Here is a 27,172-nt window from a genome sequence, read left to right as displayed (position 1 = left end):
TCTCTAATAATATATATTATATATTATATATTAGAGCCTTAATTAAGTAGTGCAAGTTGACTAGGTTTATTAAGTAGTCTGGTTAGACTGAATAACTAGAAGTTGTTAGTCAATCAGACTCTATGCCTAATATAAACCTGGATTGATGGGATACAGGTTTATGGATTAGATAGCACATTCAGTTACGATACTCAGATTGCTCAATAGATACTAATACACCATCTAGGGTTTGTCTAGTCTGAGACAAAACATGGCTAACGGTCTACCGTTAAGAGGCAACACTACAGGAACATCAAATGTGGCTGGAGATCAACACGGTTACGCTTCTGCTACTACGAGGTTAGGTTTCTCGTAGATTATACTCTGTATGGTTAGACTATATTTAGATCTAACATTTGGTGAACCATACAGTTTACTGGTGTATACCATACAGTTTTAGGTTCATACCCCCAAACAGTTATACATTAAGTATATATGAATCAGGGAGACATACTATTTTTTAATGGGCCATGACTTAAAACATCTTGTGCCACTAGTCTCCTTAAATTGATACTTTATTTAAGGAATTGGTTTTCAGTGAGACCTAGTCTCTAACCACCTTAGAGTATATTTAGATTTTCCCATCACAATCTGGTATAATCTATTTGTCAAAATTTGATTAGCAGCGTGTTGGGTCAGCATTTTGGGGAAGGAAAATTCCTTCCCCAAAACACCCTCAAATATTATAAGAAAAAAAAAATATTTACATTGTGTTTTGAAGCCTCAGGCTTCTTGCCCATCCGATGTGAAATAGGCAAGAGGCGAATTAATCTAAAGGGGCCTTGAGCTCCCTTTTATAAGGGAGCCAACGCCTTTTGTATTTATTTATTTATTTATTTCGATGTGGGATTACTGGGATTCGAATCCCACATCTTCTTTGTTTTTTTGTTTTTTATTATTATTATTATTATTATTATTATTATTATTATTATTATTATTATTATTATTATTATGTGTATACCCTTTTGGTCATTTTAAATGTTAACCGCTAATTTAAATCGTTAATTTTATCAAACATCTTTTTACAAATCGCTAATACAATCAAACCCGCTAACACAATCCGTTATTTGTTAACCGTTAATACAATCTGCTACCGCTAACCGCTAATTGCCAAACAAGCCTATAATGTACATTATTCTAACAATCTAACTCATAAAATACATTATCTTACCCAAGAAATATCATTATTCTAATACATAAAATACATTATTCTAACTTATAAAATACATTATCTTACTCTAGAATATTCATTATTCTAACACGTGCGCAGAGCAAGAAATTTTTTTAACATCAAAACGACGTCATTTTGGATCGTGGTTCACACAACTATGTGAACCACGGTCTACACAATAATTTACCGCGTTCTCAAGAATAGGCCTATTCGTTAATGCTTTTTATTCCTGTGAATATTGTTTCAGGGACTCTGCGGAGTTCTAAATTTGTTATTTTTTACTTTACTCCCAATTAAATATAAAATTTGTTTATATTTTTTTTTACCTATCACAACACTTCTTTATCACCAATATGGCACTAGGCACTAGCATCTCTTTTAGGATTATCTAATTCTATGATGCATGTATATGATGTTTAATTTTTTATAAAAAATTTTCTATTTATTAGAATATGTTATATATATATATATATATATATATATATATGTATGTATGTATTGAAATACCTATGATTCTGGCAAATTATATCATGCACCGCGGTGCATAATCGATTATGCACCGCGAGTCTTTTTTTTTTAAATGAAAATAAACAGTGTTTGTTTCCGCCGTTTCGCACCCTTTTGCAAAAAGCAGTGTTGCAAAACTCGGCCGCCTAGTCGCTAGGCGGCACCGAGCCTTGGAGTTTTGGCCTAAAGGCGGCCAAAACTCGGCCGAGTCGACCTATTTCGTCCGATTTTGACCGTTTTTGATCGATTTTGACCGATTTTGTCTGATTTTGACCGATTTTGTTCAACTTTGACCGATGTCGTCTTTCATTAATTATTGATTTTAATATTATTATGACATTATGACTTATAATTGATCATTATTTCATTTATTTAGATGTGTTATTTGAGTGAACGTTAAAAACAACCTCATTAAAATTGTCGAACTACAAGTCTGTCACTATTTTTTTTAATTTTTTTGGTGCCCGCCTAGCGCCGCCTAGAATCCACCTAGGCGCTAGGCGCTGCCCGGCCGCCCGACTAGCGCCTAGCGCCTACTGCAACCTTGGCAAAAAGTAACTCTGTTATTCAGTGTCATTTTGTATCCACTGCAGTTTCAGTTCAACACAACTACAGTTTCATTTCGATATAACTATAGTTTCATTCAATATTTATAGACTCAAATATGTGAAAATATTATTTAATTTTATTTTATATACACTATAGTTTCATTAAAACACAACTACATGATCATTTTGATATAATTACAGCTTCATTGTACAATATACACTCAAATATGTGAAATGTTATTCAGTTTCATTTTATATACACTGCAGTTTCATTTCACTATAACTACAGTATCATTTTGATATAATTGCAGTGTCGGTTTAGATATACTGTAGTGTCAGTTGGTGTTTAATACACCAAATAAGCGGACTCCGTTAACTCTAACGGCGGGCCGTTTCTTTACTTAAAGAAACGGCGCCGTTTTTTACCGCGGTGCACATGCACCGCGGTCTATAATATAACGACTGTATGATTCTAAGGTAGTATTGCATTTGGTAGTTGGCATATATATTCTTTTTTTTTTTAATGCTACTGACTCTATTACATTGTAGTATCTGTTCAAACATACTTTCTTAACCTATTGAAGCCCAAAGAGTTAACAACCCATTTTCTCAACATATTGAAGCCCAAAGAGTCAACAACGCCTCCCTTGAGGCTCAATTTCATGACCTCCTATATGGAAGAGGTCCTACATACTATCTGAGCACAAGGTGCTCGGCATATTCTTCTTTTAATTTGACTATTATTAAATGTTCTTCAAAAATATTACTATTATTATTATTATTATTATTATTAGGGAAAATAACATTTTTTCCCCATTAATTATATACTTATAGCACTTTTTTCCCCTGAATTATTCAAGTGACTATTTTTTCCCCTGAAATATTAAAATAGACATATTTATCCTTAAAATAAATATTTATTTATTTTTTTCTCCAACAAATTATGACCACGATTTGGTTCAAACCGAACAAACACTATAGCAACCAAACCGAAATATTCCAATTACAATTTAGAATTGAAACCTGATATTTAGAGTTTATTAAAATCGCGAACCGTAACTGTCGGTTCATGCTCTGAACTGAAAAAAATAAAATACATTTATTGTTGAATTTATATTATTTTAAAATAAATACGGTTCAAAATCGTGAACCAGATTCGGAACCGCACCGGTTCACGGTTCAGGATCCAATTTTTTCAATTCATAATTTTAATAAAGTGAAATCCAAATATTAGGTTCTGGATCTAAATCATAACCGAAAATTTTCAATTCGATTGCTATAGTGTCCGGTTCATTTCGAACCGAACCGTGGTCATCCTTACGTTTAAGCAATAATTTATTGGAGAAGAAAAATAAATAAAATGTTCACTTTAAGGATAGAAATGTTAATTTAATATATTAGGGGAGAAAACCGCCACTTTTAGAATAATTGAGGGGGCTAATATGCTTACATGAATAATTCAGGGAGAAATGTGCTATAAACATATAATTCAAGGGGAAAAGTGTCGTCGTCGTCATCATCATCATTTTGTATAGAGGTATTTATATCTTTTAAAATCATATTTCATTTCTATTTCTTAAATCAACCAAACAATTGAAAAACATTTCTAAAATATATTCTTATCTTATTTTTTGCTTATCTTATTTTTTGCTTATTTCATTCTTTATGAAATAACATTTTTATTCCATTCAAATTCATTCCTCGGGAATAAGTGACTAAAAAGTTTATGAATACAAAAACCAGAGAAGTATAAACAAGAACACATGTAGAAGGGATTCAACCATCAATTCCCTGCCCTCCGTACTAAAAAGGAGTGTCAAGACAAATTTCATCTATTAAATATTCAATGAAGTTCATCTATACATGAAACATGGAACTTCAGATGTAGCATATGTCATAGACTGTTCACTGCAGTAAAGCTACAAAGATGAAATAGAAGCACATTTCTACCTCAAATATAGCCAACTTTGATTCAGTCATAAAGGTATATTAACAGGAATTTTCTCCACAAGGAGAAAAACATTAGAATATGCAAACGTATTGCCAACATATAAATTGTAAACTAAAATCAAATTTCTCCTCGATATCCACCAGATCCAAAATAATCCCTTCTTTGATTGGCAATCTGTTGGCTTTTTTGATGCTCAAGTTTGGGGCAATCGCGAATACGATGACCAAGTCCACCACAGTAGGCACAACCTTTGACGCCACTTGCATTCATAATTGCGTCATCGTCTGCCATTGGATTTTCAAGCTCAGCAAGAACCGGAGGAATCCTTTGCTTAGCCTCTTGCAACAGGTGTTTCAGATCAAGAAGAGTTGTTGGACTCTGAGTTTTATTAATGAACGTCGTGGCAATTCCTGTTCTCCCACATCTACCTGTTCGTCCAATCCTATGAACATAGTTCTCAATTTCTGCAGGCATATCATAGTTTATTACGTGCTGAATATCAGGAAAATCCAACCCTTTTGAGGCGACGTCAGTTGCCACCAACACATCCTTCTTGCCTGATTTGAATGATGAAATCGCATACTCTCTCTCTTCTTGGTCTTTCCCTCCATGAATAGCTACGGCTTCCACACCTTTCAAAAGTAGGTACTCGTGTATGTCATCAACATCAGCTTTGTTCTCACAGAAAATTAAAACTGGAGGGGGCGTTTTCTGCAAACAATGAAGAAGATAAACAAGCTTCGCCTCCTGCTTCACATACTCTACTTCTTGGATCACATCCAAGTTGGCTGCTCCTGCTCTTCCCACATTCACAGTTATGGGCTTAACCAAAGCACTTCTAGCAAAATTTTGGATCTTCGTGGGCATTGTGGCAGAAAAAAGTAGAGTTTGCCTTTGTGCTTTAAAATGATCAAAAACTTCCCTTATGTCATCTTCAAAACCAAGGTCCACTAATCTATCTGCCTCATCTAATGTCAAATATCTGCACATCCAAGCATGATAAGACAATAATGTTCAAAAACACAGGAAAACAAAGAAATAAAGAACATTTGTACAACACATAATTCGTGCAGAAACTTTCAGGCATTCAACTTAGAAAACCGTCAAGGACTCAAGACTATGAAAAGGGAGGAAAAATAAAACGCTATTCATGAAACAAGCAATTCAAATCAAGCTACATTGCCAAGAATAAAATAAGTTGCTGCCAAAGATAAATTTCAAAGCAATTCAAATCAAGCTACATTGCCAAGAATAAAATAAGTTGGTGCCAAAGATAAATTTCAGATTATTAGGTTAATATATACAACACTTTAGTAGCTACTAAAGAAAATATTAAACAAAGTCATGTAATGCTAATCTTAGGACAAAAACAGCAAAGATAGTTACCTGCAATTGTCAAGGTTCATTTTCTTTTTTGCAAGCATATCTTTAAGTCTTCCAGGTGTAGCAACCACAATATGAACTCCTTTCTTTACTACATCAAGCTGGGACTTCATGTCAACTCCTCCAATACATAACAGAGGTCTCAATTCAGGGTGCCCAATCTCCCTTAAAGGCTCTAGAAACTGTTCTATGACTTCATATGTTTGTCGTGCAAGCTCTCTAGAAGGGCAAATGATTAAGCCAAAAGGCCCTTCACCAGGTACAATAGGCATCATAATCTCCTCCTGGAGGGCCACCATGATAAGTGGTAACACAAAAACCAAAGTCTTCCCAGATCCTGTGAATGCAATTCCTATCATATCTCTACCAGACAAAATAACAGGCAATCCCTGTACCTGGATGGGAGTCGGTTGAACAATGCCCTTTGCTTTAAGCTTCTCCAGAATAGGTTCAGGAAACCTCATGTCTTTAAAATTTTTGATGGGGGGTGGGATGTCCTCTCCATCCACAATAATATGCCACTGTTTGCGGATGGTGTCACAAGCTTTTTTTGACATCTTTCTGATGGCTAATGGTGGCTTCCAGCCAGTGAGCATAGGTTCTGTATATGTAATCCCCTTTGCAAGTTCACGGACTGACATTAAAGTCTTCCTATCAGAGAGATGCTCAATCATCTCCTTCTCTTGCAGAACCATTTGCTCGGTCTCACTCACCTCTGGCAGCTCCTTCTTTAGCTGAGTAGCCTTCACAAGCAAACTTGGCTTTGCCTCAACTTGGTTTATCTTTTCAGCTTCCTCTTCCAATGCAGCAGATTTCCCCTTGCGCTGGAGAATCTTTTGTGCTTCAAGTGCCCTTCGCCTTGCAACAGGAACATACTCAACGTAATCCTCGTCCTCCGACATACTCGACATAATCGTCGTCCTGGCGATGGCGGCGCCGGAGAGCAGACGGCGGATATCGCGAGTCGCGAAGATTGCGAACAATGCGGGGAATTTTGGGGACGAAGCAGGAGCAGACGGAATGAAAGGGGAAGGGAGGAAGATAGAGAGTGGAATCAGCCAATCAGGGAATTTTGGAGTTAGGGTTTATATCAGTGAATTCTATTTTTGGTCCTATTTTTATAGCGATCTTTCTAATTTTAGTTTATTATAATTTTTTGGAAAAATGACACTTTTTATCCCTGAGTTATATACTTATAGCACTTTTCTCCCCTCAGTTATTTAGGTAAGCACATTATCTCCTTAATTATTTTAAAAGTGGTGCTTTTTCCCCCCATGATATATTAAATTGATATTTATACCCTTAAAGTAAACACTTTATTTATTTTACTACTCCAACAAATTATTGCGTATACGTAGGGATGACCACGGTTCGATTTGAATTGAACCGGATACTAAAGCAATCGAATTAATAGTTTACGGTTATAATTCAGATCTAGAACCCAATATTTAAATGTCAATTTATTAAAATTATGTATCAAAAAACTGAATCTTGAACCGTGAACCGGCGGTTCCGGATCTGATTCGCGGTTTTGAACCGTCTTTATTTTAAATTTTTATTTTTTATTTTAAAATAGTCTAAATTCAACAATAAATGTATTTTATTTTTTTTCGGAACATGAACCGTCCGTTCCGGTTCACGATTTTAATAAACTCTAAATATCGATTTTCGATTCTAAATTGTAATTGGAATATTTCGGTTTGGTTGCTATAGTGTTTGTTTAGTTTGAACCAAATTATGGTCATAATTTGTTGGAGAAAAAAATAAATTAAATATTTAGTTTAAGGGTAAATATGTCCATTTAACATTTCAGGGGGAAAAACAGCCACTTCAATAACTTAGGGGGAAAAAATTGTCATTTTTCCTAATTTTTTTTATTACATTGCATCCACTGTTAATAAAACCGTTCTAATTTTAGTCTACGTTAGACTTTCCGTCATTTGGCCATGATTTCAAGGGGTATTTCCGTCTTTATAGTTAAATACGACGTCGCTTCTCTCAACAGCCCCCTTGTCGACGACCTCGCTGACACCGATTTCCACTCCTCCTCCTCTGATGACCGCATCGACGGGTTTGAAGACGCCATTCAGCTCAACTCCAACGACGAAGAAAATTCCTAGCCCGAAGAGGAAGACGGCTAAGATTTAAACCAAAATTGAAGCATCGAATCCAACGTTCTTCCAAGCAGATCGCAACCAAAATCGAATAAATTGAAGCTCAGGTGCGCTCTCTGCTTTTCAAAATCGAAGAAACCAAAATTGAAGATTAGCTTTTCAAAACCGAAGAAATTGAAGCTCATGTGTAGAGGTGACCACGATTCCGGTTCGAACCGTAGGTTCGAACCGAAACCGTAACTGTGCTAACCGGAACCGTCCGTACGGTTCCGGTTCCAAACCGTGAAATCTAAAAAAAAAAAAAAAACATTAAAAACTTGCCAAATGCCAGTAGGCCACTGGGCCACGTGTAACATATATAACATAATTTTTTTTAGAAAAAAAAAAAAGATAGAAATTTCGGTTAGAACCGTCGGTTCTAACCGGAACCGGAACCTTAATATAAGGTTTCGGTTCCGGTTTGACCATTTTCGGAACCGGAATCGGCGGTTCCGAACCGGAACCGGAACCGTGGTCATGCCTATTTAAGAGTGTTACAGTTTTCCAGAAATTATTTTCAGTTTTCAAAATGAAAAACTGTGCTAGTAAACATGTTTTCTGTTTTATATTTTTCACTTTTCAGAAAGTTTTAGAAATTTTTAATTAGTAAATGGTCCCAAAATGTTCCTAATCGTAAGAATTCTAATTCTAATTGGGCATTAGAATTTTGTCATACCAGCACATTGTCCAACTTTTTAGATATGATAAATTTTATGTCATTTTATATGGGATATAAAGAGCGAACGTGTGAGTGGTTGTTAGTAGAATGAGTTGACTAAATAGGGACTAACGACAAACAACGAATGGCATGTGAATTACGTTATAGTTATTGATTTGTTGTTAGTTACTATTGTGCAACTACTCTTTTGACTTGAACAACATAGTTGAATTGTCTTGTACATAAAAATGGATTAGCTTTTGCTACTAATTAGCTTATCTTTCTTGTTAATATAGGTTAAACGTACTTAGTAGCTCTAATCTAGTTTGTATGGAGACGTGTGTGTTCAATAAAGAATCTACCATTTTGAGATAATAAAAATATTATGGGACATTTAATAATTTAATAATAAGAATTCATGTTATTATTATTGAATAGACTTGTATAATGGGATAAATGAGACTTGTTTGGTCATAAATTTTATTAACTTATTATAAGTGTTGTGTGGAAGGATTATATTGTGAGATAATTGTAACATAAAGATTCGTATGTAGCGAGTGGCCGCTTCATTCTCAACTAGCTAGGTACTCATCATATAGTCATATACGGCTAGATATCACTAACAACTTATGACTACTTTAAGAATATATAAATTTTTAAAAGATATCAAAAATGTTTCAATATTTATTGTTATCAGTTTGACCGTGAACTTAGATATAATAATATCCAGTATTAAAAAGCTTAGCTTAGTGCCTTTAAACCCCCAAAGGGCTAAAAATAATCATGTGGTGGGTTCATGTAGGAAAGGTAAAAAGTGAGGATTGATATGATTCATCCAATTGAGTAGATTAACGATGGAGGGTTGATGAAAAATAAGTAAAATAATATACTAAAATTCTTAACCATTGATAAACCTTAATAAACATATGAGATCATTCCTAAATCATAATTTGGGTGCCCTTAGTTTCTGGAAAATTTTTATATTTTCCTGAAAAAAATAGAAAATACCAAATGTGTTTTTTAAAACATAATTTTCCAATTTTCCATTTGATAAATTGTTTTTCCACTTTTCAATTTTAACAAAAGATTTGGAAAATAATTTTTTTCATATATTTTTTTTAAATACAGAACTACACATAACTTCATTTATAATCACTAATATTATTACATACAAATTTCATTATATCTACTTATTTTTATCACCACTATTATTCATAGGTCTATGTATTCATCATTGTGACTCCTTATAATATTTTAGGTTTTTACTGTACCTATGTTATTACTTATTAGAAATTACAATGGTTAGGTACTTTTTTGTTTATCCATTTTAAAATTTGAATTATAATAATGTAAAACTACCCAAACATAAATGAACATTGCACATATCTATTTCAAACCCATTTGACAATATCCATATAGTACTTGAAATCACCACAAAATCTATTTAATATAATACACGCACATGCTCGTACACACACAACTGAGTATTTTGCACGAGATTTTTACGACTACTCTCGTTTCCAACTCAACTATCAACTATCCAAACCCATCATATTAGGGTTTAATAGCCGATATTATTTTACTCATTGCATGCCATCCAGAGATATTATTCATATCAATCTAATTTAAAATGCAAAAAGTAACACTCAAAATTTTGAGTATTTAAACTGACTTGGTCCAACGTGCACACATAATCGCATCACTTGATATTATTATCAGATCACCTTTTACGAGTATTATTTATACATTAAAATAAAGAAAAATAATTGAATTTTAAATAACTGTGTAATTTTCATTTGAAAAATAATATAAAAATAGATGTCGTATTTTTAATAATCGTTTTCATGAAAAAATAAAAATGAGAAAATTGTGAAAAAAAAAAAGAAGAAACAGACAAATGTAAAGCAGGAAAACGTATGGGTTTCCCTTTTTTTTTTTTTTTTTTTTTTTTTTTTTTTTTTTTTTTCATGCTCTAGATTGGTAGACAAATTAAACTGTACAATTCATTGATTCTTTGGAATTGTTTGCTCAATCACTATACCGAGACACACTTCAAGGTTAATTTTTTGATCTTTTATTTTACCGATGCTTTTATTGTGTGTATGCATTTTTTTAACATGTACTCTTTTTTATTTGCAATAAGAGTTTTTTCGTCTAGATTTATGTAATTTTTGTAGTTTTTTTCACTTTATAATTAAAAAATTATGAGATAATTATTAATAGACCTAGATGATAAATATATAACACAACCACATATCTTAATTTTATTATTAAATAAAAGAAAAAAATGAATGGATAAAAATTATAACTCATTTTATAGATCTATCTAAAAGGATATGACATGTGAACACAGGAATAAAAAATAGTATAAAATGTAATCTTCCAAAAAATGACCATAATTCTTTCTACCTATCCGTCCATCACCGGCGAAATGTCTTCCCTTTCTATTTATGGAGGAAATGGTCACATCTCTTTCATACCCATCTTTCCCATTCCTATATACCCACTCCCTCTATTACTCTATAGTCTATACACACTCCTTTCATCGCAAAATTCATTCATTCTCCATACTCGTTAAAGCTTTCTCTTTTTTCATTTTTTTCAGGTAATATATATTATATATTTGTACTTTTATTTTATTTTATTTTTCTTCCAAACCCGTTGCCTCTCCTAGTCTCAGACATACTTTTAAGCTATACGTGGATAAATCTTTCGACATTATTTGATGTTTCTACTTTGTTTTGTTTTAACGGATTATTCTGGATAATGGCTTCCCTTCTCGAATATATGTAATGGGTTTGTAGTGAAATATATTGTTCTTGGATTTCTTTTCCTATTAATAATCCCAATTATGTTAAAAGACTTAACTTTTTTTCTTTTTAGCAATATTTTTATTTCGTTGCTGAAGTACCAGATCTCTAATTCTGGTTTGATACAGGGTTTTGCTATTCATTTTAGTTAATTTGAAATAATGGGTGTTCTTGGAATATAAAGTAAAAAAATGTAAAATTAGCTTTCATCATGTTGTGAGAGAATCTGTTTTACTTGGATGCTGGGGCTTTCTATCAAACAGTAGTTGTTTCAGTGGAAAAAAATGATGAAGCTTCTAAGAGGATGTTAATGAATTCTTGGTGTCAAATTTGATCTGACTGGATATATGTTGTTTTCATATCTCTCTTTTTTGGTTGGTATAAATTAGTTCTTGTCTTCTTGATTCCAATTTTTGTGTTTTCATTTTCATTCCTGATCCCTTCTTTCATTTTTTTTTTTTTTTTCTTTCTGGGGATTGGGTTTTGATTTTTTGGCTGGTGGGTAGGTGAAGTTGATGTTTTTTCAAAGATCCAGTTTTTCCACCTAACTTGACTTTTTGGAGTTTTCAATTAAGATAAGATAATGGATCTGTTTGATATTTGGGCAAGGTTGTCTAGTCCATCGTGAAAAATAGGGTGCCATTATTATATGGGGGTGTTTGTTAAATAGCTGTTAGCTGATTAGGTTAGTCGGGTTGATTAGTTGATAGCATTAGCTAATTGTAGAAAAGTGTTTGGTAAAATTAGTTGTTAGCTATAACTGATTACATGGAAAATGACTTGTTCAAAAAGCTGATTGAAAAAACTACTTTGAGCAGCTTTTTGAATTCTAACATTTTGAAGCAATAAATTGTTACAAAAAGCTAATTAATCAAACACTCATATTGATTGTTTAACCAAGTCAAACAACTAATAATGGTCAAATAAGCCAAAATTGGCTGATAAACTAACTATGTTACCGAACAGGGCCATATATTTTAATCCATTAATTTAAAACATGTGTTTCATGTTCTAAAGGATAGTCAATGCTATTGGCTGAGTTGTCAATTATCTCCCTAGTGGTGTTAAATGTTTCAAAGATGAGTTGAAGTTTTTTGTTTTTGCTAGGCAGTTTACCTTTTGGAATCTACTTTCATTTACAATCTTATGCGATATAGTGCAGGTGATTATTTTCTGAAATTAGAGATGGAAGTAACAGGAGGATAAAAGCGTTTTGTTTTCTATGGCCTTGGCAGGTTCTTCTTTTACTTCCTTTCCTTTTCTTGTTTCCTTCCATTTTCTCTACCTACTGATATTTGACTTGTGAAAAGTTACTCTGTAGAGATAGTTTTTCCCGAGATGACTTACAAAACGCTTTTTCTTGTACATAGTTATTCGGGCAATGCTTGGGGGTGAAAGGAACTCAAGGAGCTTAGAGAGTAGTAGCAGCATAGGTACGAGAATCCAGCAGAGCATTAGTAGGATCGGGAGTAGCATGGAATTTGAATCTGGTTGGACAAATCATAGAAAGTTGTCGGTGTTTACAGCTCAAGTTATCCATTCTGCAATGTCTTTTATGCCTTGGTCTTCTAGAATTTCCATAAGTGAAGGCTATCACGAGTTTCTCTAGTCAAATCAAATGCACTTTGTTAAGTTACACGTTGAATTTGATCTATCAGAATTGTGGGAAAAAGAGAGTTCCAGAACCGAAGTTGTGTTTCTCTGATCAAATGAAGCTAGACAATACGGGCTATTCAGAAAACAATTCTCGCTTTACTTCTTTCTTTTCTAAAGATTCCTATTCTCCCATCTTGCCTGGATTGCCAGATGATGTGGCAAAATACTGCCTTGCTCTTGTTCCTCGGTCTTATTTTCCTGCTATGGGTGGTGTCAGCAAGCCATGGAGATCGTTTATCAAAAGCAAAGAGTTCATCATGGTACGAAAACTAGCCGGTTTGCTTCAGGAGTGGCTTTTTGTCTTAACTGCAGATGGTGACGGAGAGCAAAGCCATTGGGAGGTCTTGGATTGCTTGGGGCATAAGCACCGTCAGCTCCCGGAGATGCCGGTTCCAATCAATGCCGGGTTTGGCGTTGTAGTTCTCAATGGGAAGCTCCTTGTCATCGGCGGATATTCCATGGCTGGTGGATCTAGTTCTGCTTCAGCAGATGTTTTTCAGTACGATTCTTGCTTGAACAGGTTAGTTTAAGTGGACAACCGGGCCAGATTGGGTTAAGGTCACTCAACTGGGCTATAATGCACATGAGTCAAACCACACTAAAAAATTGAATCCAATCAATTAGCCAGTCTAGCTTATGGCCTTATAAATCCATATGTTTTCTCTTATTTTATCAATGTGGACTCTTAACATTTATTAATTGTGCAGCTGGAGCACATTATCTAGCATGAATGTGGCACGCTATGACTTTGCCTGTGCGGAGGTGAATGGAATGGTGTATGCAGTTGGGGGTTATGGCGTGGAAGGAGAATCTCTTTCTTGTGCTGAGGTGTACGATCCAGATACCGGGAAATGGAGCGTGATCGAGTCTCTTCGTCGCCCAAGGTGGGGCTGTTTTGCGTGTGGGTTTGATGGGAAGCTGTATGTGATGGGTGGTCGATCGAGTTTCACTATAGGAAACTCGAGGTTTGTTGATGTGTACAGCCCCGAGAGGCACGCTTGGTGTGAGATGAAGAACGGGTGTGTGATGGTCACTGCCCACGCGGTGCTGGGGAAGAAGCTGTTTTGCATAGAGTGGAAGAACCAGCGTAAGCTAGCCATATTCAACCCCGAGGACAATTCGTGGAAGATGGTCGCGGTTCCTGTGACGGGGAGTTCGAGCATTGGGTTCAGATTTGGCATACTAGACGAGAAGCTTTTGCTATTCCCCGTGCAGGAGGATCCCGGCTACACTACGCTGTTATATGATCCAAATGCAGCTCCGGGTTCAGAGTGGCAGACCAGCGAAATAAAGCCATCCGGTTCGTGCCTGTGTAGTGTCACTATTAAGGCTTAGAACCTCACATTTTACTTGTTTTCTTGTCCTGATTTGTTACCTTAGTGCTTTGAACACTTTAGCATTGCTACAAACCTAGTTCTGATGATGTCTGTGTGTGTTATCTGGTTTTATGGTTGGAACTTTGGTACCAAATTAACTTGTAGTTTTGCTTCCTTGAATTGATCTTGTCTCTGGGGTTTTTGCTGTTGATGCTTTTGCCATTTATCCACCCTCTTTTTCCAGTTGTTTTTCATTTTAGGTAACGAGAGAAACTCACAGTCATTACTCAATAGTGTATAGATAAATTCCGTCTTGTCATTTTAATCGACATAAGACTACAAAGAAGTAAATAGGTTGCTTATAGCTAAGTCAAATCAAGAAGGCCAACAGGTCATTCCCGTTGGGAGTCGAACTTGTAACGAATAACCAAATTAGGCCACTTTATTAAATAGGTTACCTATAGTTAAGCCAAATCAAGAAAGCTAACAAGTCATTCTCGTTAGGAGTCGAACTTAAAACAAATGATCAAATCAGGTCACGGTTGCCTATAGCTAAGTCAAATTAATAAGACAACCGGTCACTCCCGTAACTAAGTCAAATCAAAAAGACTAACGGATCATTCATATTAGGAGTCGAACTTTACATAATTTTTGACAAAAATTAGGGATTAAACACATGACCTTCCAATCATTTAGAAGACCCACTTTGTGTCACTAGACTCTATAATATCATTAATCTTTGTATCATGAGTATAACTAAATGACAAAAATCTAATTTTTCCATTGTTATAAGATACAAAAGTTCTAATTTGTGCCCTCATTTTATCAAATGTGGATAGAAATTTGGTAGCAATATTAAATGTATGGCTCCGGCAGGCTCCGTTTGCTGCTAGCCAATGGCAATGCTACACTCCGAAGATTAAAAACCAGCGCCGCCTTCTCCGCCACCGCCTCCATGGAAGTCGAAGTTAAGCTTCGTTTACCCGACTCCGCTTCTCACCAGCGCCTCTCCACCGTTCTCTCTCCCTACCACCTCAAAACCCACGCTCAGGAAAACGTCTTCTTCGACGGAGCCAGCGCCGAGCTCTCCTCCAACCTCGCCGTGCTTCGGCTCCGCTTCTACGACCTCGATTCCAGATGCGTCATCTCCCTCAAGGCAAAACCCGTCATCTCCAACGGAATCAGCCGCATAGAGGAGGACGAAGAGCAACTCGACCCCACCATCGGGCGCGCCTGCGCGGCGGAGCCATGGCGGCTACTGCTAATTGACGGTTGCAGGATCGTAGAGAGAGTGAAGTCGGAGTATGAAATTGGGGAAAAGGGTTTGGTCTGCTTGGGCGGGTTTAGGAATTTGAGAGGAGTGTATGAGTGGAAAGGATTGAAATTGGAGGTCGACGAGACGCATTACGATTTCGGAACGGGTTATGAGATTGAATGCGAGAGCTCGGAGCCCGAAATTGCCAAGAATCTGATTGAGGAGCTGTTAAACAGTAATGAAATTCAGTATTCTTATTCTGAAGTTTCAAAATTTGCAATTTTCCGATCGGGAAAACTGCCTCATCAATATCAATAACTAACTTTAAGCTTGTATTTTCTCATTTATAGACAATCAAACCTACAAAAAGGTTATTCTTGGCTGATATTGAATCTGGAAATCATTTTCACCCCTGAAACCCTATCACCTTTCACCATTTCTGCAACCTTTAGTTGAATTATAAGTGCTTTTCTCCCTTTCACATTACTTTGTGGATTGTACATATATGCGTGTGTGTAAAAATAGCAGGTTTAGATATGGATAGTAATTGGTAATTGTTCTGCTGTTTCTGAAGATGGATTTGTTGCTTAACTAGTGAAAGATAGTGACTTTGAATTCAAGAACTTAACCTCTTAGTCAGTAGCTTCAGATAAGGGAAATGGGTATGTGAAACCAGGAACTTTGAATAATCTTGAGTTAGACAATGTCGATTTTGATGGTTTGATCCCCCCCCCTTTTCTTTTGTAAAAATAATTCTTTCTGGGATACATGGGTTGCATAAAATCTTAATTCTCGTTATGTCTATTACTGTGGCTGGGTTTATGGCATTTCCTTCCACAATGGAAGTAATGTGTTTGGTTCTGATTGTCTTGATAGGTTTACTGTCAGTGTTGTAGTTCCTGTTTAGAACAGCTGGGATCTTATCTGATGAGACCTACATTATTGTGAACAATGCTGGAGTTTTGGCTGTATATTTGGGTATAATGGGGATGCTATCTTGGTTTCCATTCACATTGTTTATGCTTTGATCCTAGGTTACGGGGTGTGGGATCATGGGAAGTTGGTCGCATTTGTGATCATTCTAGCATAAAAAATATTAACTCATTGAGCTTTACTTCAGCTGCTTCTGTAGCCCTTGCTAGCACTGGAATTTGTTTTTGTTGCCTTTTTTTGTAGCATTTATCACCTTTGTCAAAAGGGAAGCTCAAGCGCCAAAGATGATCCTGGATATTTGGATCCAAAGACGCAATCTTGGATTTGCTCACAGTGATTCCGAATTAATACCTCCAATGGTCATTCGAGTATTGTGCTATAACCAGCAAACGTCCTCTGAGTATCAAAACGTGACCACCCGTAGTCTTCCGTTAGCAAATGTGTGAACGTGGTATTAAATTGAAGGGTAAACTGAGTATACCCAATCAAAGTCGTAAATGTAACGCCACTTTCATGCCTTTGCTAACGGAACACCACATGTGGTCATTTTTTTTATACTCGGAGGACATTTACTGTCACTTTTTGATACTCGGAGGACGTTTGTTGGTCATTTTATACTCGGAGGACATTTGCTGGTAATAGCACAATACTTGAAGGATCATTGGAGGTATTAATTCCAGTGATTCCTATTATGTCTAACGCTTGTGTTCGCTACTTTGATGTTCAGCCTAACTTGAAGGGCACCTGCCTATGCTGCTTTACTGCAGAGTTGATCACAATAAGCGAGCCTAAATGTGGTTCACCGGTGTAATAAGTTGTTGTAACCTTGAGATTCTTTGTGTTATCAATGGCTTCTGAAGTGCTGAAACCCATGATATCCCTTTTTGTAAGTTCACAGGCTTTCTATATACTAGACTTGTTAATCTTTCTTATTCTTTGCTTCTTGTTCAGATGTTCCCATAGTTTACCCTTCTCCCTTTTACCTGTATCAACACCAGAAAACATGTAATTTGGTTCCATTCAAAGTTGCAATAAAGAAGAGTTTGGAGCGGTGTTGATATTGAGGAAGATGAGATCCTCTTTAATTGATTAGGACTAGGAGACACAAAACAGACAGTCCTTACCATTGCTTTATCACATGGGACACAGTCCCTTTAATTTTGTCTTGTTACAAACTTTAGGATACAAAATCATTTTGTGGTCTATCTGTTATACATTGTGTGATTGTGTCTTTAAATGAATAATGATGATAAGTTTAATTGTAATCACCATCCAATTGAGTAAGTTTACATTATTTGAGATTATCTTTCACGCATCAATTTAAGATCTGCACCATTACCCATTCTGTAATGTACTAATGTGGTCCCTGTAAATGTGTCTATATCAAAATTTCAAGTGTAGAAATAAAAATTATTTAAGAATAAGAGTACATATAGGTCCTGTTTGGTAAATAGTTGTTAGATGTTAGCTAATTAGGTTACTTAGAGGATATAACTAATTGATAACATTAGCTGATTGTAGAAATGTGTTTGGTAAATTAGCTGTTAGCTGATAGCTGATAGTTGTTTAGTATAAATTTTTTTTCTCAAAAAGCTAATTGGAAAAGTTGTTTTGAGTAGCTTTTTGAATTTTAACATTTTAGAATACAAAAAGCTAATTAACCAAACACTTATATTAATTTTTAAATCGAGTCAAACAACTAATAGTGATCAAATAACTTAAAATTGATGTATAGGTTAACTATTTTAGCAAATAGGCCATAGTATTATCCATGAAAATGGGTCGATTGAGTGATGGACCAGATAGGTAATTGATTGCAATATGGCATGCATCTACATATGAACATTCCTTTGTTCTCACTCAATGCTACACTTCCCAACTCCTTCTGTCCTTTTTCTGCATAACGGTGTCGGCATTGGTCCATTGATGACCGACTTTGGGATTCCATTTACCAAGATCCAAGATGTTTTTTTTTTTTTTTTTTTTTTTTTTTTTTTTTTTTTTTTAAAGTACTATTAACTCAGTTACAACATATATTAATTTTTATCCAAAATAATTTTGTTTAAATAATATTACCCTTATTTTGTATTAGTTAGAAATATATAGGTTTGTAGTTGGTGGTGATAATATTATTGTCATTGCCTTTATCTTTTTAGTGGGTTGATTAAAATTAATATCAACTAGTCTAGGAAAAAAAATTTTAAAGAAGAAGACATACTAATCAAAATTTTACTAGCTAACACATAATTAACACTTGTAAAACATTAACATACATTTATACATTCAATTCACCCCTATCAATAGTAAAACATGAAAATTCTTTCAATAGTAACTCAATTGAACATGAACATGAACCATAGAAGTTACGCACAAGGAGCTTTCCAACTTTCATCTCTATGACTAGTTGAGTTGTTCATGCGGACAAAACATGAAAATTAAACATCTTTTAATTAACACATAATCATCCCACCAAAAGTAACCCAGTTTTGTTTACTTTTAGTCAAGTACTCTCAACTCTCAAGCTTCAAGTGTCATCAAGTAAAGCATATAAGAGTCAGAAAAGAAATAAAGCAAGAGCAGTGGAGCGAATGCTAACCATCCACTCTCCATCTCTTTTCCCATAATATTAATTATTATCTCCACTGCACTTTCAAATTTATATTTACTTCAAAATTCTCGTTTCTCCTTCTAATCTTCTTCTTCTTCTTCAATGGATTGGTTTTCTTGGCTGTCCAAGACGACAACCTTAGACCCTACTCTTGTCTACGAATACGGCCTCACATTTGTTCAAAACCAGCTTGAAGAAGACGACATCGCCTACTTCAACCACGAGTTTCTGCAAAGCATGGGCATCTCCGTCGCCAAACACAGGCTAGAAATCCTCAAGCTCGCCAACAAACACACAACAACAACAACAACAAAAGCAGCTCCTCCTCCTCCTGCGCGTAGGTTTCTTTTAGCGATCAAACGTACGAAGAGGTGCGTGAGCAAGTACATCCGGAGGAATTGGAATTGGAACTGGATTGGGTGCGAGGAAGCGGCTGGTGGGCTTGCGCTGGTGCCATTGAGGAGAACTCAGAGCTCGTTAAGATGGAGGAGTAGTACACTCAGAAGGAACAATGTGAAGAAGACGGAACCCATCAAGCAGGGCACGCTGTTGCTTACAAATGGGCATGGCGGCGGTACGATGTTGTGGTCGTGTAGTTCCAGATTCGATAGCTTGTCGAGCTCGATGGTTGTTGAGGATGATGATGATGAGAAGGGAGATGGCGATAAGTACTGGTCGTCCACATCTGTGGTTGAAGATCAGATCAGGTGGGATGCAATGTTTCAGGACTTGAAACCAACTTGAATATAATTAAGGTATATACATGGATTGGATTGGATTCTCGTACCATTTTCGATCTTGTGGTTTTCATCCTTTGTTCCAGAGGGTAGTTTGGTTTGATGAAACTTTTTGGGAATTCTTCCCTCCAAACTATACTCCTCTTTTAATTCATACATATTTTTAATTGTTCCAGAGGGTAGTGTAATTCTGATTTCGATTGTGTCTTTTTTTTTTTTTTTTTTTTTTTTTTTTTTTTTTTTTAATGAGTCTACTATTTTAGTCTTTAATTGTAGTCACATAACTGATTTGTCATTTGGTTCTTTAGATTTTAATGGAACCCAGATTTTAAAGATTAAATTCACTACTTAACTAAAAATTTAAGTTATAAATTTACATCAGCAATAACTAAGAAACTAAACTATATTATTGTCACAATTGAGGGAGTTAATTAAATTATCAATTTTTTGGGGTATTGGTTTAAATGTTTAATCATTAATATTTCAATTCAAGTTTAAGGGGTTATAAGGGCAACCCCACTCAAGCTGTTTAGAATATTGACTTGGGAATCACAATGTTACAAATTTGATTTTCAACGGAAGCGGCTTATTGACCTTCTTGGTTTGAATCGATCAACTATGGACAACCTAAACTGATTTATTTTCTTGTGGTTTGAGTTGGCCAGCTAGAGTCATAATAATGAGTTTGAATGACCATTATTCACAGTGGGATCGGACATGAAGAAACTCTGCATAGAAAGAGACATTAATGTTGTATGTGACAATTGATTTGATAATCATAAGGTTTTAAGTTTTACTTCTCATCATTGAAATTGTTTATTGGTCTTTTTTATTCGTACCAACCCTTTATACATATTCTAAACTAATTTATCTCATTGTGATATTTATTATCGACTAAAATCACAAACAAACTTTTACTCAAAATATCCTTTTGAATAGCGGATGGGGAATTTCAATTCCAATGTTTTGTATACATGGGAATTGAAAGGGAATAAGTAGTATAAAGTTAAAAATGTCTATTGTTGTTGTTAGGCATTAATTATAGGTTAAAAAAGGAATGAGTAATTTTGACTCATCACTATCTTTTTTTCTTCCTAAAATCCCAAAGAATTAAAATCCAGGGGGACATGAGATTTTAATTCAATGAAAATGAGGGAATTGCAATTCCTTTCAACCAAACAAGGAAATTTTGTCCTTTGGAATTAGGTGGAAATTAAGTGGGAAGAGAATTTAAATTTCTTTCAACCAAACGCCCTGTTAGTATTCAGTAAGATCAGCTTATATCTAAATAAGTAATAAAAAAATCAAATAACCTATTGAACTAAACACAAAATTACAATTGCCAACTGCCATGTAGTGTGATGGCATTACGGTTACCATTCCAAATGAATGGTCATAAAAAATCACAAGTATTTCACCAAAAAAAAAAAAAACACAAAATTACAATTAAACTATTGAATCTTTATATATATAAAAAAAAACTAATTGAAACTCTGAAGAAGCGAAATTTATTTGGGTCGTTATATCGTGCACCGCAGTGCATAATCGATTATGCACCGCGCGTCAGATACTACAGTGTGTTTAAACCGACACTGGCTCACGTATTATTTTTATATTATCAAATGAAACTACAGTTATGTCAAAATGATACTGTAGTTGTGGTGAAATGAAACTACAGTATATATAAAATGAAACTGAATAACATTTCACATATTTGAGTGTATATTGTACAATGAAGCTATAATTATATTCAAATGATCATGTAGTTGTGTTTTAATGAAATTATAGTGTATATAAAATAAAATTAAATAACATTTTCACATATTTGAGTGTATAAATATTGAATGAAACTGTAGTTATATCGAAATAAAACTGTAGTTGTGTTGAACTGAAACTGCAGTATATACAAAATGAAACTGAAGAACAGAGTTATTTTTTGCGAAGATTCTGTTTCTTTTCATTAAATAAAACGACTTCGTTTTGATAGTATCGATTTAGACACACTGTAGTGTCTGACACGCGGTGCATAATCAATTATGCACCGCGGTGCACGATATAATTTGCCAATTTATTTCAATCCTACAAAATGACAAGTGAACTCCCTTACTATCTGGTTACCAAGACTACCTGAATTTATACTTGGCATTCTTAAATAGGCTTAACTTAATTATAGAATCACCCAAAAAAAAAAAAAAAATTACCGCCCAATTTATCAAGAGTTAATACTCAAAATCATCCTCGACTATAGTGGTTTTTCTCAATTTCGTCCTAAAGGTGACATAATATCGTCCCAGACTTTTGTGTTTCGCTCAATTTAGTCTCAGACTTTTGTGTTTTTGCTCAACTTAGTCCTTCATTTGTTATTCTGTCCATTTGGTGTTAAATAAATAGACAATTCAGTAATTTTAATATTGGCATCTCTTTACTCATAGACATGTGAACTGCGAAATCCTTTTTTTTTTTTACGAATTACTCCCAGAATTACTCCTAAAACTGCGAATATAAAATTTGATTTGCAGATCCGGGAGTAATTCTGGGTGTAATTCGTACAAGAAAGAGGAATTTCGCACTTCACAAGTTGAAAGTAAAGAGAGATCAATATTGACATTACTGAATTGTCCCTTTATTTAACACCAATTTGACGGAATAACAAATGGAGGACTAAATTGAGCGAAACACAAAAGTCCTAGGACGATATTAGGTCACCAAAGTTGTTTAGGACGAAATTGAGAAAAACCATTATAGTCGAGGACGATTTTGGGTATTAACTCAATTTATCAATGGCTTGAACTCGATTGTATTGTGTTTAGTCACAACATAGATTTATTCTTTGTAAATTTAGTTTATAAAATCTTATTAAAGTGAAAAATTTATTTCTTAAAATTTTAATGAAATTCTAATTTCATATATCAAATTCATCACTTCACTAAGAATGAATTTAAGAGCTAAATTTACATCTCAAATATTTAAAAGACAAACCCTATAACTATAGTCACAATTTAGTGACTAAAAGTATAATTTTTTTTTACATTGATTTAATTCAAAGTTTCAAGTGGTTTTTGGAAATTATCAAGTGAAGTCTCAATAGAGATAGCAGGAGCCAATTTTGGTCTGGCTCAAAAGGGATCGTCACTGACGAGAATCAAACCTGGGTTATTCCAAAATTCTTCTCCACAAAAAGAACTCATTTGCTACTTGAGCTACACTATTGGATTACCAATATAAGTGTTTGTTTAATTAATTAGGTTTTTATAACAACTTATTGCTCCAAAATGCTAAAACTCAAAAAGCTACTCAAATCAACTTTTTGATAAAGTCATTTTACATGTAAACAGCTATCCGTTAATATTTAATTTACCAAACATCTTTCTACAATCAGCTAATACTATCAAACTAGTCAAACCCATTTAATACTTATTTATGAAACGCCACATAAGTATTGTACGTATTTAGTGTAAATAAGATTTATTATTTGAGAAAAATGATGAGTTTGAATGAGCATTCTTGTTGGTGCAGTGGGACATGAAGAAACACTGCATATAAAGAGACATTAATGTCTGTGACAATAATGATATTGTCTCTCCAATGTCATGTGCCTAGCTTGATTTTGCTTCAAAGGGTACACACACCTTTTGTCAAGTTAAAGGAAAGAGGGGCTCCTCACTAGTCACTAGCACTCGAAAGTCAAAGAAACCTTTAATCATATGTTGGCACGAACTTAACTCGATGATTCAGAAGATAAAATTTAAAAGAAGAGATCAAAGTCTGAACTTTGGTGGCATCAATATGAGAATTATGTCAAAGTGGATAAATCTCTTGTGCACACCGGCATTTAACCATGTCTATTTAGTCCTTGAGTTTCCGTGATTTAAATCATTCCAAATGCTCTGTTGGATCAGAGTGTGGAAGTCCTTAGGATGGGAATTCAACCTTTTGGGAGAAGAAGAAAACTTTAATCATCGATAGTATTTCACTTAGATTTGGTGTTACTTTCTTCCAACTCCATGATATAAGTTCAATCCCAAAAATAATACTGTATATAATTAAGGATAAAATGTGTAGTGTCTAGACATTAAATTATGGAGATACTGTTTAGACTGTTCTTGGAATTACACAAAACATATGCTACTACAAAATAGGCTTAACTTAATCATAGAATCACCATTACATTACTGCTCAGTTTATCAATGGCCAGAAGTCTGTTGTACACGAAAAGAACCTCCTGCATATAGCATCTGATATACTGGTCTGATTCTGATGGTCAGAATTATACTCAACAGAGTTCCCAAACCACAAACTCCAGCTAAAATCAAGAAAGTGAGCCTAAAGCAGTTTGGACCCATACACTGAACCACCCGTTGCCTGGCCGCCTCTGCGTCGTATACATAACCAGCAAGCGAACCCGAGAACACGAGGGCGCCTATGGGGTTCCCGAGCTGCATGAAGTTGAATATTACCCCAAAGTTTCTCAACCCGAAGAGCTCAGAAGTAGTCGGGATCATTATGCCAAATTGAACGCCGAAGCAGACCCCTAGCAGCGCTGTTGCAGGGTACAGAGTCCCGGGCAGCGCCGATGCGTATAGGAGGAATGTTATGATCATGATGATTTGGGTTACTATCATCCAAAATGTTCGAGGAATTGTTCGTGACCTGCAAAGATTAGCTGTTAGCTGATTGGGTTAATTAGATGGTATAACTAGTTAATAACATTAGCTGATTGTAGAAAAGTGTTTGGTAAATTAGCTGTTTGGTATAATTTCTTTTCTCAAAAAGCTACTTGAAAGTGGTCAAATAAGCCAAAACTGACTGATAAGCTAACAATTTTACCAAACAGGGCCAGTATAATGAATCATTAATCATATGATTATTGAGAAATCAAATGCATTAAGAGAATTATAAGCAGCTAGGGAAAGAACAATTACCTCACAAAAAGCTCTGAAACTACACCAGCGCCAAGACGGCCCAAGAAATTGCAAAAGCTAAACAAGCTCAGCAGTATTGTTGTATCGTTCACGCCTAGCGAAACTCCGATTTGTGCTAAGTTGTTAAGGACAGTAACTCCCGAACCAACCCCGAGGAAGTATGCAAACCAAAGGAGCCAGAAATCGGCCTTCACAACAGCTTCACGAAATTTGAAATCTTCTCCTCGCCTGGGTTTTCGTTTCAATTTCACAGCACCCTCACCCACAGCAAGCAGAAATTCCACGTCCGACATCTCCTCACCCTCACGAAAGCTACCGAGGTTCGATGATGAAGCAGATGGTACTAATAAAGGAGCGGTTTGGCTGGAATCGCCTTCTGCTTCTGGCTTACGCTTCCTCGGGAATAACGTCATTTTTAATGGAATCGCAAGAGGAGACATCAAGAAAATAACCATAACCCCAACAAATACGTAGCAGATAGAGCTACTAATAGAAATTGTGACATTCAAAATTGTCGTCGTGAGAAGATATATGGAAAGAATGACACTTGCAGCTTGCGTGAAAAGAAAATGGCCATACTCTGAAGAATCCTCTCCAGAAGCGGGCGTACAACGCCGAATAAAATACATCATCCCCAAACATAAACCGGGAATTCCCAATGTAAGGAATAGCAGTAACTTGGAAGCTGAATCATCAAGAACCATAGTGAATACCTCGGTGAGAGCTTGAGCACTGATACCTATATAGCCTTTGAGTATCCCGGCAACTGTGCCCCGACTAAGAGGAAAGTTCCTCATGTTGGTAACAAGCACGGCGGTGCCAAGCCACGCACTACTATTCGTAGCAATACACAGCGCAACCCATAACTGTCAAAGCACAAGAGAAGCTCGATCAAAATAATTAATTTTGACAATTTAATGAAGCCAATTTGAGGGTGTAAAACAGCATCTAAAGCCTCAATTCTCGAGCAAACATAGAAGAAACTAAATTCTAAATGAACTTGACTCAATCCAGCTAAATCCTAACCCCAATCTTGATACTAATATACAAATTCAGATATTCTTCCCTTTCTTGTTTCCTTAGCTTGTCTCTGGTTTTGTCCTTTTAAAGTCACTAGAATTGCAAAAGTGTCATATCCACGTACAAAATTATGCGCAAAGTGGCGAGTTTGTCCATGAAGGACTAAACCCGCCACTTTATTAAGTGACATATCGGTGGGGACTAAAATCGATGCTTCGCCTAACTTAAGGGTTAAAAGATGGTCATGCATACAATGAATGACCAAGTCTGTACCACGGGTATAACTGAATAACCAAAAATGCAATTCTCGCAATAATCTAACAGTTTTTTGTTCTTTGCAAGATTTGTGTATTTGCAATATACTCAACTAATAAATACAGCAAATTAAGGTGGAAAAAACTGATTACTAATCCTAAACAAGTAAATAAAAGCCCTAAATCAGAATTCAGTAAATCAAGACAATTGAATTGAAGCAAGACAGAGGTATAAACTACAGGCAATGAAATCCGAAAAAGGGAAAGTAGAAAGTGCAGAAAAGATTCAATCTTTGAGATGAGAAAGGGAAATAAAAGAGCTCACAAGCCAGTAAGGCAAGGATTGAACAGTCTGGCTAACAACAAGCCAAAGAACGCCATAGCCCAGAAAAGCACAAGCAGCGCCAACAAGAAGCACAGCCCAGGGAGGGAACTTATTGCAGGCTATCCCTGGAAGAATCCCCACATTTTCCCCAATATCATTGGCCACTCCAAGAATGGTGAGCTGCTGCTGACTGAAACCCAGCACTGATTTCAGAGAAGGAGAGTAGAGAGGGAAAGTGTAAGCGTTCCCGGCGGCGATTTGAACCCAAACCGCCGCTCCAAGACCCACCCACGGTGGTCTACTCCCTTCTTTTAGAACCACCATTCTTTTCCCACACTGTTCTTCTTGATTAACCTATGCTTCAGCTCTCCGGTTCTTGAGGTTTGATTAAATTGACGATTCTCAAGCCTCAAGTTCTTCTCCCTAAGGGGGACAAGGGTATATTTAGATATTAACTAGCCACTGTATTGGAATATGAATTCTCCTTTTTCTTTCTTTGTTTTAGTCTCTCTGGTGGTAGGTGTTCCAACTGCCAAGAGATGTGGATGAAGAATAGCTAGAAAGGTCATCATTTTATTACAAGACACTAGGCAGGTACTGATAGTCTGGTACTGTATACTGAATTACAGATTTACAGGGACCAGAATACTTCATTTGCATACTTATCATGTGATAAAAGGTGGTGATTGTCTTATGGACCGGGACCGGCTCAAGATCATATCAATGTTTAATAGTTTGTGGTAGGTTCAGTGTTCAGACAAGTCTTGATGAGATTTTTAGATCCAAGTATGATGTGGCTAAAGTTTTTGGTGTGATTTTTGAAAAAGCAAGGCTTATATGGAGGAGAGAGGATGAAGATAGGAAAAAAAAAAAAAATCTCTTGTAAAGCTTTGATTTTTAAGATATAAAAATAGGTTGATCAAAGC

At 35.5% G+C, this 27,172-nt stretch overlaps 4 protein-coding genes and 1 long non-coding RNA gene across 8 annotated transcripts; 3 read left to right on the top strand and 2 right to left on the bottom strand.

Moving 5' to 3' along the window:
- Positions 1-4,189: 4,189 nt before the first annotated feature.
- LOC109162977 (DEAD-box ATP-dependent RNA helicase 35-like) lies at positions 4,190-6,653 on the bottom strand. Its single transcript, XM_019311687.1, has 2 exons — positions 5,603-6,653; positions 4,190-5,198 (listed from the first exon to the last, which is right to left on the bottom strand). The coding sequence occupies exons 1-2, from the start codon at positions 6,508-6,510 to the stop codon at positions 4,334-4,336; spliced, it is 1,773 nt and encodes a 590-aa protein (XP_019167232.1). The 5' UTR covers positions 6,511-6,653; the 3' UTR covers positions 4,190-4,333.
- A 4,172-nt stretch (positions 6,654-10,825) lies between these two features.
- On the top strand, positions 10,826-14,403 carry LOC109163105 (F-box/kelch-repeat protein At1g67480-like). 2 transcript variants are annotated; one of them, XM_019311828.1, is made up of 4 exons: positions 10,826-11,015; positions 12,383-12,455; positions 12,591-13,396; positions 13,584-14,403. In XM_019311828.1, exons 3-4 carry the CDS (start codon positions 12,930-12,932, stop codon positions 14,209-14,211), a joined length of 1,095 nt encoding a protein of 364 aa, XP_019167373.1. In that variant the 5' UTR covers positions 10,826-11,015; positions 12,383-12,455; positions 12,591-12,929; the 3' UTR covers positions 14,212-14,403. The 2 variants fall into 2 exon arrangements, with proteins under 2 accessions (XP_019167373.1, XP_019167372.1); XM_019311827.1 differs by having other exon boundaries at positions 12,378-12,455.
- Positions 14,404-15,003: 600 nt separating this feature from the next.
- LOC109163106 (triphosphate tunel metalloenzyme 3-like) lies at positions 15,004-15,933 on the top strand. Its single transcript, XM_019311829.1, has one exon. The coding sequence runs from the start codon at positions 15,052-15,054 to the stop codon at positions 15,763-15,765; it is 714 nt and encodes a 237-aa protein (XP_019167374.1). The 5' UTR covers positions 15,004-15,051; the 3' UTR covers positions 15,766-15,933.
- Positions 15,934-16,764: 831 nt separating this feature from the next.
- LOC109163107 lies at positions 16,765-17,660 on the top strand. Its single transcript, XR_002051200.1, has 2 exons — positions 16,765-17,266; positions 17,379-17,660. It is a non-coding gene; the product is annotated as an uncharacterized LOC109163107 (long non-coding RNA).
- Positions 17,661-21,894: 4,234 nt separating this feature from the next.
- LOC109163103 (protein NUCLEAR FUSION DEFECTIVE 4) lies at positions 21,895-26,797 on the bottom strand. 3 transcript variants are annotated; one of them, XM_019311824.1, is made up of 4 exons: positions 26,247-26,797; positions 24,648-25,513; positions 23,893-24,375; positions 21,895-21,914 (listed from the first exon to the last, which is right to left on the bottom strand). In XM_019311824.1, exons 1-3 carry the CDS (start codon positions 26,568-26,570, stop codon positions 23,910-23,912), a joined length of 1,656 nt encoding a protein of 551 aa, XP_019167369.1. In that variant the 5' UTR covers positions 26,571-26,797; the 3' UTR covers positions 21,895-21,914; positions 23,893-23,909. The 3 variants fall into 3 exon arrangements, with proteins under 3 accessions (XP_019167369.1, XP_019167370.1, XP_019167367.1); XM_019311825.1 differs by having other exon boundaries at positions 21,899-21,917; XM_019311822.1 differs by lacking the exon at positions 21,895-21,914 and having other exon boundaries at positions 23,773-24,375.
- Between the last annotated feature and the right edge of the window lie 375 nt (positions 26,798-27,172).

The sequence above is a fragment of the Ipomoea nil genome, unplaced genomic scaffold (assembly GCF_001879475.1).
Source record: "Ipomoea nil cultivar Tokyo-kokei standard unplaced genomic scaffold, Asagao_1.1 scaffold2975, whole genome shotgun sequence".
NCBI classification, from domain to species: Eukaryota; Viridiplantae; Streptophyta; class Magnoliopsida; order Solanales; family Convolvulaceae; genus Ipomoea; species Ipomoea nil.
The sequence above is the reverse complement of the archived record's forward strand: the minus strand, read 5'-3'. Positions and strand labels throughout refer to the sequence as shown.

Bases quoted from the DNA above. Each gene is read 5' to 3' on its own strand.
- LOC109163103 (XM_019311824.1), bottom strand. From the start codon at position 26,570: ATGGTGGTTCTAAAAGAAGGGAGTAGACCACCGTGGGTGGGTCTTGGA. The intron at 25,514-26,246 runs GTGAGCTCTTTT...GTGCTTTGACAG, and splicing joins AATCCTTGCCTTACTGGCTT to TTATGGGTTGCGCTGTGTAT. The intron at 24,376-24,647 runs GTAATTGTTCTT...TAATCTTTGCAG, and splicing joins GTTTCAGAGCTTTTTGTGAG to GTCACGAACAATTCCTCGAA.
- LOC109163105 (XM_019311828.1), top strand. From the start codon at position 12,930: ATGAAGCTAGACAATACGGGCTATTCAGAAAACAATTCTCGCTTTACT. The intron at 13,397-13,583 runs GTTAGTTTAAGT...TTAATTGTGCAG, and splicing joins TACGATTCTTGCTTGAACAG to CTGGAGCACATTATCTAGCA.
- LOC109162977 (XM_019311687.1), bottom strand. From the start codon at position 6,510: ATGTCGAGTATGTCGGAGGACGAGGATTACGTTGAGTATGTTCCTGTT. The intron at 5,199-5,602 runs GTAACTATCTTT...TTGGATGTGCAG, and splicing joins ATGAACCTTGACAATTGCAG to ATATTTGACATTAGATGAGG.
- LOC109163106 (XM_019311829.1), top strand. From the start codon at position 15,052: ATGTATGGCTCCGGCAGGCTCCGTTTGCTGCTAGCCAATGGCAATGCT.